Here is a 16,876-nt window from a genome sequence, read left to right on the forward strand (position 1 = left end):
CTGGATGGATTATTATTGTTTAGTATCGAAGTAATTTGCCTCAAGAACAAAATATAGAGTGAAATATGCGAAAATAAATAGCTGAGGAAGAGGTGTTACGAAGTCTTATTGGTGGTGGTGGTGGAAAATGGTGCTGTTGTAGCAGTGGTAGGTGTGGTGGTAGTGCTGATGATGGTAGTGATGACTGTAGCGCTGGTTGTTGGTGTGGTTATTATCATTAGTTAATATTATTATTACTCGCGTAAAGGCGGCCTTCGCTCGATGTCGAAGTGCCAGAAACTACTCATAACTAGGGAACCGGTGGCCCGATTGGACTGAAAATTGTTTTATTCCTCGAGTTACAGCATTTAACTACCTCGCTCTAACAAAAAATGAGCTACATTGCGCCGTTTTTGCGGTTACGGTAACAAACCAACAAACAAATCGGATCATTATAGTGAAGATTTATTATTATTATTATTATTATTATTATTACTATTATTATTGTTGTTGTTGTTGTTGTTGTTCCCTCATAACTCAGTCTTGTTTTTGTAGGAGGAACAGGACACTGAATTCCCTTCTTATCCTTCATGTAGGAAAAAATCCCGAGACCTCCTGCCATACGGTCGTGAGGTGCGCTCAACCGCTCACCCGATGAGCGCTGGCAACTGTGTGGCGGGCAACTGTAAGCTGCACACCCGAGGGCTTAAATTATTTTCGTAATACGCTTGCTTTAGGAAATTATTTTCCTAACACACTTGGTTGGCTGCCTCTTAATATCCTACTATTTGGTACCGAGGCTACTATGTCGAGATTAAAAATAAATGAAAGGTACAGAAGACAATAATTATGAGCCGTAATAAATAACTGGGCGCTGCGGAGGACGGAAAATATAGCTTGAATTTAGTTTATGTTTTCAAACTTAGGAGGAGCTGTTTTATATGCTTTCCATGGTATTTATTTAATTTTAAAATGATGCGAAAATGTGGTGCTACTAAAGTGTCCTTATATCTTTTTATTATTATTATTATTAGTTTTAAATGAAATTCTGGCGACACTAGTAACGTCCGTCAGCTGTTGCTTCGAGGAGTGGCAGGGGTGGGGCAGCTCTCTCATAATCTCTCATGGTTGGAATAACTGGAGTGTTCTGTTACAGCTAACGCAAGGTGATATTCCTTGAGCTGAGCGTTCATCATAGGGTACTAGAAGTGATAATACTAACCACTGAACCACGGCCCTGCTACGTTCAAGGTCGCTGAATTCGTCGCAGTTAAGCATTTTTTTTTTTTTTATGTGGATCTTGTTTCTTTATTCTGAGTAAACAGAACTGGGTTCACATTAAGCCTTCCCTTTACAAGTGTCATCACAGATTGCAAGGCGAATGAACTGTGACGAGCTACAGCATTTCAAAACGCATCCGCCAGTCTTTCTGAACCCTGATTCACAAACAAGTTTAATTATTACATCCATCACCTAGCGCGAGAATGCTTTTTCGATGGCGTGGGAGGTTTCGTAGCATCTCCTCCCTGGCTATTTATCCTGCCTATTACACCTTATGTTGTCGTATGCCATATATATAGCATCGACAAAATTCGCATCAGTATACAGGTGACTGAAATGTGCAGAATTATTCGCTTAGATGGAAGCATTAAGAAATATTAAAGTCATGTATAATAAGGTTGTCATATTTTGTAACAAGAACAGCAGACGTGACTAACTAGCACTTTCCTTGTCCTTCCAGAAAATACAGATCTGAGCTGCGAGATAGCATGTTAGCTCGTGAACCAGTCCTGCTTGTAAATCAGAGTGAATAACTTTTTGTTTACTGTGATGCTGCTTTATTCCGGGTGTGAGGTAGGCTGGCTGAACGTGGAACAGGGATTAGATTTCATAATACCTCTTCCTGAGATGTCTATTCTACTTATTAAATATCAGTATCCCTTTTATGTTACTACCGCAAACTACGTCCAAATGTAACTGTTAGTAGTATCCAAGGGAATGTTAAGATGTAATATGCAAAATAAATCGGTAAAGAAGAGGTGCTGTGAAGCCTCTAGTACCATTAAAAATACTGCCCTATTGCAAAACAGTAGGTTCGTGTAAGTAATCAGTGGGAGCTTATCAGCGTTCACCGTGACTCAGTGTATTCCATTTGTACTGCGATATTCTCCCTTGACTCCCACTTTTAGGCAGGCCCGGCCCGGTCATCAGTCACACCCGGAGAATATTCACACGCAAAGCGTTTCACTCTAGGGAAGCTCCGTATTGTCCAGCACTAATCTAGAAGCTCTGAATGTGTTATTTTTGTCCTACTTCTGATATTTTTCAGTTCTGGGGAGACACCTTGCTGTGAAGGGGGCTATTGAAAACTATACTTGAGTTGTCCACTTAGAAAAGTCTCTCCTAAGATAAATGTGCTTGAGAGAGACGCATTCGTAAGGTGCTGCCCAGTTATACGATGCATCTCATCTCTCTCCTTGTCTCATGAAAGGGGAATGATGGACTGTGGGTGAAGGGTCTCTCCAGTCTGCACTCTACCGGGTTCACGTTTCAGATGAACCTGGAGCTACATCTGCTAGTTCTATCATGCTGAATAAAGTTGCTCATCAGTAGCAATAACATAGCGGAAAATGCGTTATCAGACTTAAGAGGTCATTGAGTAGAACACAACCCAGTAACAGGACCGTGGAGGGCAGGGTTCCGGTGTTCTAAATCCGTAGTCACGATAGATCTCAGACAGTTTCTACCATAAATTCATAGCAGTTATATATCATCTTGAATCATTCAATCTGGCCGTATTTTGTCACTTTAATGATCACTTTAGTTTGACTGTGAAGTGTTTGATAGCTGTACGCATGGAGATAAAAGCGTAAGCAAACAGATTTGTATCAAGAAGGTTTAAGTATGCGGCATACTAGCTCAAGGTCACACACACACACACACACACACACACACACACACACACACACACACACACATTTGTATCAAGAAGGTTTAAGTATGCGGCATACTAGCTCAAGGTCAGTCACACACATACACACACACACACACACACACACTTGGTTATTACCACTTTTTCTGTAAATTTAGCTGTAACATTTACTTTAAGGCAGTGCTAGCCTTTTACTAATGTTACTTTTTAACTCGTGTGTATATTTTCATCCTTCGGGCTGCCTTACCTTAAAAAAACCCTGAATTATTATTATTACACACACACACACACACACACACACACACACACACACACACACATACGGCCAGTGACTGAGGCCCGTCTTCTCGACAGCTTGCACCTCCTTACCAGCTTATTTTTGCACATGGCGCCTTGGTACTCGTGTTACTTATGCAGTGTATGTCGCCATTAAAGAGATATAAATAACATGCACGAGAATAGTTAGGTATAGTATGCAAACTGAATCGGTAACGAAGTGTCAAAAAGTGTACCAAGCTCGCGGGAAAAAAAGAAAAAAAAAAACATTGCTTCTTGCGGTGTGAGATCTAACCATAAACAAGGCAACAAATTTATTATGTGCAGAAGGACAGACACAAACACAGATTAGACACTTTTTTTTTTTTTTCCAACGACGTGCATATGACAGACGCACTTTTTTTTTTTTTTTTTTCACAACACGCACAGGACAGAAACGGTTTTAATGTACGACGCAAAGGACACATTAATATATACGGTACCCGACGACACGCACACGGTGGATTCATTTATTATTTCCCCAAAGTGTTGGATATATATATATATATATATATATATGTATATATATTAAGACGGCGCCTCTGTGGTACAGTGGTAGTGTGTGCGATTTCGTACACGGGTGAACCAGGGTTCGCGCCCCGCCAGGGTAATAAACTTTGGGAGTGTTCATCCGGCCACATACTGCACTGGCGGACACAAGGGGTGTTGTGGTTGAACCAGTGTCGCTTACAATAAAGTATGCTTGCACCCAGTCGGCTTCCGCGGGCTGATTACACTTGGTTCACAGACACACATCCAAAGCCACTCTAACACTACAATTACACTTACAAGCACTTCTCACCCTACATACAATCTCTACTAGACAGCCTAAGCCACCTAAGCCACGTGGGAGAGATTCATTGGCTATGTCGTTCCGACTTCGGTCGGGATAGGCCTGCAGTGGATACTCAAACGGCTGATGATGATGATATATAAAGACTCATCTACTCTAGTACTATGACTTGACACAACCTAACAGTTACTTTCTGATTTTAACAGCAGTGCTCTTGGTCCATTTTCTTCGCCGAGAACTTCTACTGTGAACAATGCAGATATATTTTTACGTCCACAAAGACTCCTTCAACTCTTACTTTATGGCTTCTCTTTATTTTTTAACTTATGTATTTTTAGATTGTGAGGGAGGTGCTTCTGGCTCCTGCTCCTTTTCTCTTTTGCGTCTGCTGATGAACTTATTACGTTCACGATAATGTAACTACTTGACGCCAGCTCTTACTTTTCAGATGTTGACTGAGGTACTACTGTTGCTGATCCTGGTGGGCCTGCTGGTGAACCTCTTCAGCAGCAAGAATCCGAAGGGTCTGCCCCCAGGTGAGACAGTCAGCACATATCAATCCACTGTGACTCGAGTAATGCATCTATTTAGTCCATTCATTCTTTTAACCCTGGTGAGCTATTATTATTATTATTATTTTGGCTATTTACAAACTATTGTCAGCAGGAGAAACTTTTCGGGTTGGAGGTGTTAGATATACAGTAGTCATTATTTACCTTAGAATTTTGAGGGGATCTTGAGCTAATTAGACTCGTCCAGTGGTGCCATCATCAAAAAACAAAGTCCACCACGGTCTTGAAGGGGGTAAAATGATGTTGCTAGTATGAATTGTTACACCTACACTGAATGCGAACCCAGGATACTATATTTTATGTTCGATTGGTGAGTCATGGGACTCAGCCTTGGGGTTAGGGGAAAAAGAATACTGTACCAGTATTCCCTGCAAGTCGTATAGGATAAAAGAAAGAATTGTATGAATCAGAAACCCATTTACCCATTACTACTTTGAATCGATCTGCATGGCCATGGATTTTTTTTTTTTTTTTGTGTCCGACTCTGGGCATAGGCTTCACAGCCTGCTCTCAAGGCCCAGCAGTCCTCCTACATACCATACACCTCTACATGTCACCACTTCGGCGCTAACACCCCCCGTCCATATTGAATACATGCTAGGGCTGTCTCATACAGAACTTGTGTATTGGTATTAGCTGGGGTATTTTTACGACATGTCGGCGGGTCTTCTGGTAGATCGGTAAAGCCTGATTTAATGAAATGCAAATCCTTAAACTGTTCCCTGCTCCAGCGGGGATTTGAACCTGGGTCCGTTAGAACGGCAGGCCACGTCTCTACCGATTGAGCCACGCCTCCCCCTGATTGGGGTCTTGTGCCTGTTCATGGTCCAGTAATATTAAATAGTCTCGTATGGATGTGTTGAATATGAGGTGTGACTGAAAAATTCAGAGTGCAGATGCATTGAAGGTTTTTTAAGAAAGCAAGATATGATGAAATATCATTGTGTGAGAGAAAGATGATGGTGAGTGAAGTGAATTAATGGGCAGGTGTTACATGTGTAGATTCTGACACAAGCACAAGTGGGTGAAGTAGAGAGGGTTGATTTGTTGACAGGCGAATGGATGAGAGGAATTAAATACTATATGATTGATGGCATCAGTTCAGTGTACATGTAATGGTACGTCAAGTTTACAATTTAGATTATGCAACTGGTTCAGATCATTCCCAGTGCAACGTCCGATGAGAGCAAGAGTTTTTGAATCAGTTGGGAAGAATAATGCAATGTATACCAAGATGTTACAGAGCATTTTTTATTGGGGGGGAGGGTCTGACTCTGAGCATAAACATGTCCGCCTGCTCACTAAGGCGCAGCATTCCTGCGAGTCACCTTTATGAATCACCACTTTGGCACCGTGTGTACTGAATACGTGCTAGGGCTGTGTTATTCAAGACTGGTGTTATGATGATGGTATTGTCGAGTGAAAGATCAGCAAAATCAGTCTTAACGATATCCAAATCTTTAAACTGTTCCTTGCTATCGCCTGAGATTGCACTTGGTTCCTTTCAGACAGCAACCGCATCTTTAACCCGCGGCATCCCGTCGACGTGAATTAACGTCCACACGTTTTGTCACTGCCAATCCCGTCGACGTACATAAACGCGAATCAATTGCAAGGTCCCTAATTTGCAGTTTTCAATTTTCGTCAGTGATTTTTGGTACGTATACAAGAGACACCTTTCTCTACAAGATGCCAGGCAGGGACAATGCCTTACCCAGCATGACCTCCTACCCCTCCCTGCATGCCATTGTCTCAGCAATTCACCTGTTATCAGAGACCGGGCCAGTAAAGCCATGTCATGCCATGGTAAGAAAATCAGGGCCAGAGTGATTCCCTAATCAATGACAATGTGGAGGACAAACTTTACACAGCATTAGAGGAAGAAACAGTCAGAAATGATGATCAGGTAATGTGGCAAAAAAAAGGTCAGGTATGGTGATGAGTTAGTGAGTGAAACAATGCTTATAATGCCTATATTACTGTTTGAAAACCAATATACTCTTGTACTGCATATAAATTCGTGTCAAGTAAATAAATACGGTTTATGAGTGGTGTGAAATAGTTACCCTCCCATAGAACTAGTTTTCTTTGGTGCCAGCCTGTTAGAAAACCGAGTCAGGTAAGGAGGTACTGTTACCTGGATCGAGTATTTAAACCTCAGGTGAGCGATTTCTCTATGAATTTTCGATGTTTCTCACCAAAAGCGGAGGTTTGAGCAAAAAGAAAAAAAAATCCGAAAATGGTCGGGATTGGGAGGAGTCATTGGTGGAAAAGAGGTCGGAATGGGGTGGGTTAACCACGCGACAGTCAATAATGAGCTAACTAAATGAAGGAATTCGTACAGGTGCGATGAATGATGTATGGACTGATCTGTTGTGTAGGAGGAAAACGATGTTGGACATTACGAAACAGCTGAGCATAAATCATTCGTATTTCAAACATATGTGCTTATAAGGATATATAAGCACACATGGCACACAGAGACAACGGTGAATAATGACTGTCCTTCTGAAAGAAAGTTATGTGGGTGTATTATGGACAAGAGAATTGTGATATGACGATGTAGAAAGAAGAGTGGTGGAAAGATAATGAAACGGAAGAAACCAATGAATCAAAGAAAAGGCTGATTGATAAGTCTAATCACATGAACACAGTATACAAGATGAATCTAAAAACATGGGAGTGTGAAGTGGATACTGAGAGTGAAAGATTGTTGAAAAAAAGAAGAAAAAAAAAAAGAAAACGAAAATCACAGCAGTGGCAGATGAATGTAAAGGGTAAAGGAGAAGGTTGGATTTGTAAAATGGAAAAACAAATGAGTTTTGAAATCTGTGGAAAGCATGCGAAGAGGGTTTGGTAAGAAATGCTAAATTTATTGTTACGTCCCCGTCCCACACCGCCACATGCTCCAACAGTAGTAGTTCAGTATAAGAAGGACGTTGCTCAGTGAGTTGTTCTTCCTATGGTCAGCCTTTCGGTGTGCAACAAGATCGGCTCAGGCGTGATAAATAAACATTGGTGGTCTTTTTTCACCAAATAATTACACTTAATGATTGCCAACTACACTTCACTGTTTTCACAAGTACTGGAGCTATATGTATAATCCTCACTAAGCCGCACTGACACTGAACTGCACTGAAACTAAAACTGAAACGAAACTAACTCCCCAAAGTTCTCCCACCTCCATATAATCTTCTCTGCTTCTAAATTCTAGTACATTCTCAAAAGAACAACAGTTACCACTCGGAGACAATCAAAATACCCCAGAGTTTTCTTACACTACGTAACACTATTATTTAGCATACAGACAAATAAAATTACAATTTAATCTCAGACATAAAACAATATAAAGAAATAAAAAGCATAACATTTAATGCATAACTACAAAATACCTCCACTCACAAACAGCAGGATAACTGGCAACTCTGACTTAAAAAAAAAAAAAAATAAGTACTACGAACCTTCCAGTACTTCCTATCTAGCAAATCCTGCTTCTCAATAATATGTATGGTCCCACAAGGATGTCAGGCGGCAGTGGAAAAAAATTAATTAATTAATTAATAAAAGCCCTTTGTAACAGGGGAATAGCAAGAACAGTGAAAGAAAAAAAAGGAAGAAAGGTGAATAGCATGGTGGAATACGGAAGTATATACAGAAAGAAGGGGAAAAAAAGAATAGCACGGTGGAGTGTCGAAGGAGAAAGACCAGATGCAGAGAGAAGGAACAAATTGGATTGGATGTGGATGAAGTAAAGAGGAATATCTCCAGAGTAAGAAGTGTGCAATGAACTAATTAATGAGAAAGAATAAGGAGGCGAATGAAGGAGCTGAGTAAAAATGAATGAATTTTTTTCGTGAAAATCGACGCTTTTGGAAAGAGATATGAAAGTGTAGGAATATAATTTTATATTAAAAAAAATGCCGGAATAACACTGGAAGAAGTTTAATTAATGGGATCGTAATAAAGTGTAGACGAAAGGATTATATATATATATATATATTAGAATGACGAGAGCAGCGCACCAGTGAACATGACATGGGTTTGATAATACACAGAGGAAGAATGCGGTGCACGAAAATGTCACACTGGCTGGAGTAAATAATGATGTGAAAAGGCTGGACTGGGAAAGCAAGTGGCCATGAGATTATGGAAGAATAATAAAATGTTGAGAGAAAATTGTTTGTGGAAAATATACCAGAACGAATGGATGAGTGGGATTTGTACTGGCGGTGCGGACGGGGCTATGATTAGGACATTTTATACCAGCAGAGTTAAAAAGTCGGAGCAAAATTAATCTTAGAACAAATCTACAGTACAGTGCTGTGGGTACGAAGTAAGGAAATACAGTGATAGGGAACGTAAAGCAGGTTTCAAAAGATTAGATGAGTGATGCACAGGGTTGTTTATAAAATGGCAACTTTCAGGTCAAATATTTTCAGCAACGCAGAAAGTGAGGGTAGCATGCATGTAGAACTGCAAGATATTTAAGGTATTTGCTAACCTGGAAAAGGCATATGACAAATTAATCTAGGACATAATCTTATGGAGGTAAAATACTGAATTCGGCTGATGATGGAAGCAAAATATGTGGATGAGAAAACAGATATTTGAGTGAGTGGCTCAGTGAGGAAATTGTGTGGTATCTCATGAATGTTACACACACATACACACAATCTTGGGTTAAAAAGGGGATATCACTGTGCACCTGATAACAGTCAGCCTAACAACGCAAAGATAACATGATCAAACAGCTTTTGAATTCTTTCATCTAACACCATGCATTTTCCTTTTCACCCGAGTCATAACAACCCAAGAGAATGAAAGGCGCCATTTTTTTTTTTTTTTTTTTTTTTTTTTTTTTGAGAGAGAGAGAGAGAGAGAGAGAGAGGGGCAGGCGTAATCTGCACCCTTTGTTTTTGGTAATAACTGAGGTACACACAAAACCACGTGGCTTATCTCCTACCCACCCCATTTTTTGAGGCGGAAAACATCTGGAGCGGCTCTGACTCTGTCTTTCAGTAACAGTTTTCGGAGAGATGCATTACTCCCGTAGATTCTAGCTCCTTTAGTGATACCACGCCACACTACCGCCACACCAAGCCACACTGCACTACACAACGCCGCACCATGCCACACCACACCACACTACACTGCATCACACCGCACCATGCCACACCACGCCACACTACATTACATCATACCGCACCATGCCACACCACGCCAAACCACACCACCATACCACTCAGCACGACACCTTACCATACCATGCCACGCCACACCATACCACTCCACACCATACCACAGCACACCTCACCAGGCCACGTCAAGCCACACCACGCCGCCTCCTGCATCTAGTACTTTTGCTGTTATTACGTAATAGAACGCGAGTGAACATATAGCTGAATAATAGACACAGAGTGGCCTTGAACTCGAGATAATTCATTTAAAACACCGCAGGCCAGAGGAAGTACTTTTTTCCTGCCATCTCCAGGCGATTTTTTCAACTTCGATAAGATCTCTCGTATTGCAGGAGTACATGAGTCCCTTATTTTACCCTTAGCCTACAGCTCAGGAAGTCTCTCCCAAGCTGAATAAAATTGTCCAAAGGCAGCAAGAATAAATCATAAAATGCGTGTAATTTAAAATACAACTGTTACTTTTACTTAGAGCACTAGGCAATATCTGTTTTCTTCCCATACTTTAAGAAAGAAAATGGACCTCTTGGTACAACCATTACTTTCTGACATTTTCAAACGTAGCCATTATTAAAGACATTTTGATAGTGACACAATGCCTATTAGAAAATAGCAGTCATTCAGCAAGCATGGAGCCTTGAAATATGTCACTTTATCAATCACTAAACCCTTTCATGACCGAACAGATCTCTCAACCTTCCAGCTAACCTCAGACGATTTTCTTAAGGTGCGAGGTAGTCACAGGAGACAAAGTTAAATTGTCTGTGACCATGGGTAAATATAAGCCAGTCCAGGGTCGTAACCAGGACTGATATTCGGTGGAAGATATTGGCTTAACACCTTCAATTCAGTGACATTCTTGCTGCCTTCAGATGATTTCATTCAGTTGAGGGGGAAAAAAAAATGAATTCCCCGAGCTAGACCCAGATCGATCATATAGCCCCGTTAGGTAACAGGAGAGCGCTAACTCTCCCAGTAGGATAGCTACCCAGCCCGGGGCGCGAACTTGGTCTTAAGTCAGGCGCTCTACCACTGAGCCCCCCAGCCCCCCCCCCATTCAGCGGAGGAAAGCCACCTTGTAGTTAAGTCCAGTTCGAGAAAGTGTATCATAACTCATTCAGTAACCCAAGCAACCAACCATTCATTCCTACACTTGCCCCAGTCAACCACATCAGCCAGCCAAACAACCATTCATCCACCTACCAGCTCCAGTCAGTCACCTAACAAACCAACCAACCAACCAGTCAACCATTCATTCACCCACTTTCATCAGTCAGCCACATAATCAGCTGGTCAGTTGGCTGGTCAACCAATCAGCCATCCACCCGTCCTAATCAATCAACTAACTAACCAACCAGCAATTCATCCACCCACCAGATTTAGCCAGCCACCTAATCAACAACAACCAACCATCTATCCACCCATCCATCTATTCAACCAGCCAACCAATCATACATCCACCCACCCGCTCCAGTCACCCCCAATCACCATGTCCCTACCTAATCACCCATCCAGCAGCCAATCACCTGATCCGCAAATCCACTGCTCAGGCCCCCGCGAGTACCCGGTGATTGGCAGCGCAGCGATCCAACACCTGGAGGACGCCCGCAGGTACCGTCAACAGTATGGCGACATCTTCAGGTGGGTGTTTTGTGTTACCTTGGTTATTCATTTGGCTTTCTGTCACGCTTTACTACAGCCACTATTACTAACACTATCCGCGTCGCATACAGTGTCGGGACATATCATTTCCTCCCTCCTTCCCAATCTCGTAATCGGTCTGAGAAGGTGAAGTCAGGGTAAGGGGATCAGTAATTACTCTGGTCTCACCTTCGGAGCCTAAGTTGCCTCCTGATCAGTCACAACACACCAGTTCTTCAGACTTATATTTTACCGGTAGGAGAGAGAGAGAGAGAGAGAGAGAGAGAGAGAGAGAGAGAGAGAGAGAGACCTACCAGCACAATGTATGTGGCAAGATCAGATTACCGATTGGTTCGAAATTTGACGAAGCACACCTGTATATTTCCAAAATATTATTGACCGATGCATGTGCATCGATTGTATCGACCTGGATCCTTCCCTGAGTGTACTACCACTACTGCTGCTACATAAAATTACCTACCTCCTTTTGAAGTGAAAAGGATGTGGTATCTACTCATAATAAAGATGACTGGCCACAAACATGCCAATGACTGGTATTCAACCACAAACGCTAGCATTACTTTCATTCCTACTACTACGACTACTACTGCTACTACAGTACTACTACGACGACGACTACTGCTACTGCTACTACTATTACTACTACTACTACTACTACTACTACTACTACTACTACTACCACCACCACCACCACCACCACCACCACCACCACCACCACCACCACCACCACCACCAAACATGACCTCCATCCATTAAAAATTGTGAAGAAAAAGACTAATCTCCATAATACAATCCGTTGCCCCAAACACACCAACGACGGTGATTATTTTTTTTCTTTTTTCACCAATCTAATGCTTTCACTTTCAACAACAGTAATTATAAATTACTACAACTACTACTGTTACTACTATCGCTACTACTGCTGCTACTACTACTCCTACTACTACTATTACTGGTATTACTACTACTACTTCTACTGTTACTACTACTACTACTACGGGGTACATACACTCCTAGTCCCTCTGCCCATACTATTGTGTGTGTGTGTGTGTGTGTGTGTGTGTGTGTGTGTGTGTGTGTGTGTGTGTGTGTGTGAGACAGGAACGCAGAAATTAAATGCTATGGAAGAGGTGTTAGAAATCCTGCTAAACCGAAGAGAATACAGCCCACCAACCAAATTAACCTAACACGGTTCCACTTGCTTGGGACAGTTTTGCTGAGAACAAATGATGTATTACATATATATCCCCCAGGACAAAAATGGGAGCATTGCGAATTGTCTACCTCTGCACTCCGAAACTGATCCGAGAGGCCTTCAGTAAGCCGGAGTTGGCGGACAGACCCAGCAAAGAGGCCTTCCACTGGATGACGGAGGGACGGGAGACGGGTCAGTGCTATTCATCATCATCATCATCGCACTAATCAACATCATCGTCATCGCATTAATCATCATCATCATCATCATCATCATCATCAACGCACTAATCATCATCTTCATCAGCATCAGCATCATTGCACTAATAATCATCATCATCATCAGCAGCAGCAGCAGCATCTAATCCTATTCCCTGTAAATCTTAGAGGTATAGTTTATAGAGGTTTCTTATTCGCTCATTTGTCAATATGTGTGTTTTTGCAGATGTGTTAGTGTGGGTGTGTGGGTGTGTGTGTGTGTGTGTGTTTTATAAAGTCATACTCGTAAGTAATTAACCTTCGTGTGTCCTTCAGTTCAGTTATGGACACTGCTTTTCATAAATACATAAGCTACATACAAAGCTTCATACACAGACATAGCAAGATGTACCGTACACATTTACTTATTTGTTTGCTTGCTTATTCATATATGATTATTTTCTCTTTGTTGTTCATTCATGTATTTTGTTTGCTTATCTTGTGTCACACATTGATCAATATTTTTACGAGTAAATAGAATAATTTATGCATGTCATTGCCCATCTCTATTATAAGTTTTCCTTCCTTTTTTTATTCACCTTTCATGCAGGTGTGATAATGACCAACGGGCAGCGGTGGCAGAACGCCCGCCGGTTCCTGCTGCGCAACCTGCGTGACCTGGGTATGGGCAAGTCCAGGCTGGATAGTGCCATCCAGACCGAGGCGCTGGCGCTGGTGCAGGACTTCAAGAAGCACCAGGGCGTCCAGGACAAGTTCCCTAATTCCCTAAACGTCGCCGTCCTCAACATCATTTGGCAGTTGGTTGCCAGTAGGTGCTGCTGTGGTTGACAGCTGGCCATTGTTGTGATGTGTGCTGCTTGGCTGATTTAGTTACATAGTGAATGGTTTGCCACTAGCAGGTAAAGTTATGTTTGACTAGAATGTCATTTGATGTGATGTAATTTGATTTTTTCTTTCACAAATAGATAAAATTTACTTAATTTAGATCAGATTAGATTAGTTCTGCAGGTTTTCTTACATCAAGCTGAGACCCATTTTCATGTGGTTGTGAAGTTTAATGTTGGGTTGTGGTATACGTACCCGGTATTGTGTGGTTTTGGGCCGATCTGACTAGCCTAATAGACTGAGGTCTACTTCATGCTATTCTCTCAGCATCACTGTGGTTGAGTATGGTGCTAGTTATCGCTCGGTTGTTATGCGGTGTGATGTGGTTAGGTGCTTACTGGTTAAGCTGGGATATATTTGGATTTAGTTGATTAGTTGGATTAAGTTTTGTTACATTTTCATTTGACTGTGATGGTGTTTGATGTCAGATTTATTTAATTTAATGACCAGTACAGAAATCCATTTTCCCCTTACGTCCCAATAGTTCTCTCGCAGTCATAGCTGTAATTTTAATTCTAAATAAAGCTAGGCAATATTATTCACCTGAGTGAGTCGTAGGAGTCTGTAAGTGTCGGTACTGATACCATTAACCCATACATGTTAGGGACTATCTAGTATTGTAATCCATGCTATTGCCTGATGTCCATGCTATTCCCTGATGATGTTATTGACCTAAAAGTGAGCACAGTGTCAGAATCTGGGAGTGTTAATGCTATCACCAGTAACTTTCTCATGCTCGGACAACTGATATTTTACTCCAGGTAACGCCACATCATGTTTATTCAGCTGAGAGTGAGTCATAGGAGGCTGAGAGTGTTATCTCACATGACCCCCCACTAACCAAAAATTCCACCATCCATCAGTCTCACTACCCATCAATCTCACACCAATCGCTTCACAACGATGACGTCCTTTCATAGTTCCCTCTACCCTCCTAGACGATTTCACTCAACTTGGGGAAAGCTTCTCATACTTCGAGGCTCATGAATCTGCATCTAACTCCACAAATCCTAAAACTTCCCCGAAACTGATTAAAACCGTCTGGAAATAGTGAGAATGAACAGTGAATATTTGTTTTACCTTAGCTCTCATTTTCGTTCTTTAATAGTTTAGTTCACGCAGTTTAGTTACAGAAAAAGACAGTCCGAAGACTCTGCGTCATTGCTGTGTCATACCTTCGTGAGTAGCACTCTATTCTAATGTCAGTCTATTGTTACAGCTTGGCATGGAAAATGGAGAGATGGCAGTTTTAGGCCAAGTTAGAGTAAAAGGAACATAGTTGTCATCGCAACTACCCAGACCCACCATTCCCTCAGATCGGAGATACGAAGTGGACGACGAGGAGATCTCAGAGTTCCTCAAACTACTCAGTAGCAGCCAAGAGGACGTGGCGGCGGTTTTCTTCCTCCCCGAGATTTTCCCCATCCTGAAGCACCTCCCAGAGTTCCTCAAGAGAAGACTGATGGCGAAGGATAAGATGGATGCCATGATGAAGGCGGCGAAGAACTTTATGCAGGTGAGAGAGAGAGACGGGGGGGGGGAGTGAGAGTGATATTGGTTGGAAGGCAGGGACAAGTGTGTGTGTGTGTGTGTGTGTGTGTGTGTGTGTGTGTGACAGAAATGCAGAAGTGATAAGGAAAAAGGTGCTAGAATTCCGGCTAACCCGATAATTCATCCCATAAACCGAATGATCCGAATCTAACCTAACACTGTTCCAGGGGCTTGGGACAGTTTGCCGAGGTTTTCACGTTTAGGATAGCTGTTAGATTATATTCAAATTTCTTTCATTTCCAGGTAAAGCGAACATTATCTCGAGTAAAAAAAAAAAAAAAAAAACGCAACCGAAGGAAGTAAAGACAGATAAGTCGAAGTACCCAAGCCAATACAGTATAGCCAGTTAAAACGCTGTAACAAAAAACAGTAAAACGAATCACAACGAAAACACAGTAAAATACATTAAGAAGCCAAAACCAAGATAAGTTGATCAATAAAATAGTCACAGTCTTTCCGCCTTTCTCTTATCCGTAGGTGGGTTGAGGATAGATAAAAGAAAATTATAATAAATCACTACAACTTACAGTACTGATTATTCTGAAAATCTGAACGCATTGGATTATATTGTCCACTGTTATGTACGAGTAAGTGCAAATATTACCCTTGTTATTTCATTCTACTCAAAACTGTATAAAACGGAACGATACAGCTAACCATAATCATAGATACGGTCGTTGACATTTATAACGATAAATAACAACGACAAATAACGAGACAGTGAGCAATGGCCTTCGAAACCCCGTATTGCAATCTTCGAAGTCCTGTAAGCTTTTCAAAATTTCATGTAATGGTTTCGTAATTGTTCACCTAAAATATGTCCGCAGTTTATATAGTACTTTTATAATGTACATTTATAAACAGTAAAATTGCGTAACACATAATCTCTTCGACATGGTGTTTCTTCTCTTCTGTTCCAGCTACTTTCTGACGTTATTGCTCCGTTTTGGAGAGACTTGTCGAACTGGAGGGGATGGAAACAACTCTTTTTAAACACCTGCAGTTTAAGAAGTCTCCTCCATGGTAAAAGAAAATCGTCTAAAGGTTACAAAATCAGCAGCAGCAGCAATAATAATAATAATAATAATAATAATAACAACAACAACAACAACAACTATTACTATTACTACAACAACGTCACCTTATGCGATTAATAAAAATAATTTAAATCTTAATGAATACTCTTCAGAGTTCATAAGATCGTATCACTGAGTAAAAAAAAAAAAAAAAATTGTCTCATTGTTTAACGTGACAAAATGGATCGACAGTTATGTCCGCAACTGTACCTGTGCAGTAGATTCATCCGTGTCTCAGAAATTTACACATTTTAAGTAGTCTACCATCGATATTCAAGGCCGGGATTTTTTTTTTTTTTCTTTTTTTTTACAGTTGTGGATTATCACTATTTTTAGTCGAACAAATATGAACCTCTGTAACATATTCTGAAAGTTTTCTTACGTGCCAAGGATAATATCACTGGATTTCGATAGTTGTTGTTCAGTGCTTCGTTATTCATCGTTCAGAAATGTGTCAGTTCTGTAAGTCCTTATTCGTATATATCTGCGCATTTTTTTTTTTT

General features: G+C 41.2%; 1 protein-coding gene across 5 annotated transcripts in view; it reads left to right on the top strand.

The window, feature by feature from the left end:
• The first annotated feature begins 1,054 nt into the window (after nucleotides 1–1,054).
• Nucleotides 1,055–16,876, top strand: part of LOC145414138 (cytochrome P450 2L1-like) — a 26,353-nt gene continuing 10,531 nt past the window's right edge. For 2 of the 5 annotated variants that reach the window (XM_080283704.1, XM_080283707.1), the window contains exons 1-6: nucleotides 1,080–1,106; nucleotides 4,468–4,555; nucleotides 11,337–11,427; nucleotides 12,702–12,835; nucleotides 13,451–13,669; nucleotides 15,063–15,262. In XM_080283704.1, coding sequence (XP_080139830.1) covers nucleotides 1,104–1,106; nucleotides 4,468–4,555; nucleotides 11,337–11,427; nucleotides 12,702–12,835; nucleotides 13,451–13,669; nucleotides 15,063–15,262 — 735 coding nt within the window. In that variant the 5' untranslated portion in view covers nucleotides 1,080–1,103. Of the gene's footprint in view, nucleotides 1,146–4,467; nucleotides 4,556–11,336; nucleotides 11,428–12,701; nucleotides 12,836–13,450; nucleotides 13,670–15,062; nucleotides 15,263–16,876 lie in introns of all 5 variants that reach the window. The other 3 variants (XM_080283706.1, XM_080283705.1, XM_080283708.1) reach the window with 3 other exon arrangements.

Source organism: Coenobita brevimanus, chromosome 98 (assembly GCF_032717465.1).
Source record: "Coenobita brevimanus isolate Jiangsu-jjx chromosome 98, ASM3271746v2, whole genome shotgun sequence".
NCBI lineage: Eukaryota > Metazoa > Arthropoda > Malacostraca > Decapoda > Coenobitidae > Coenobita > Coenobita brevimanus.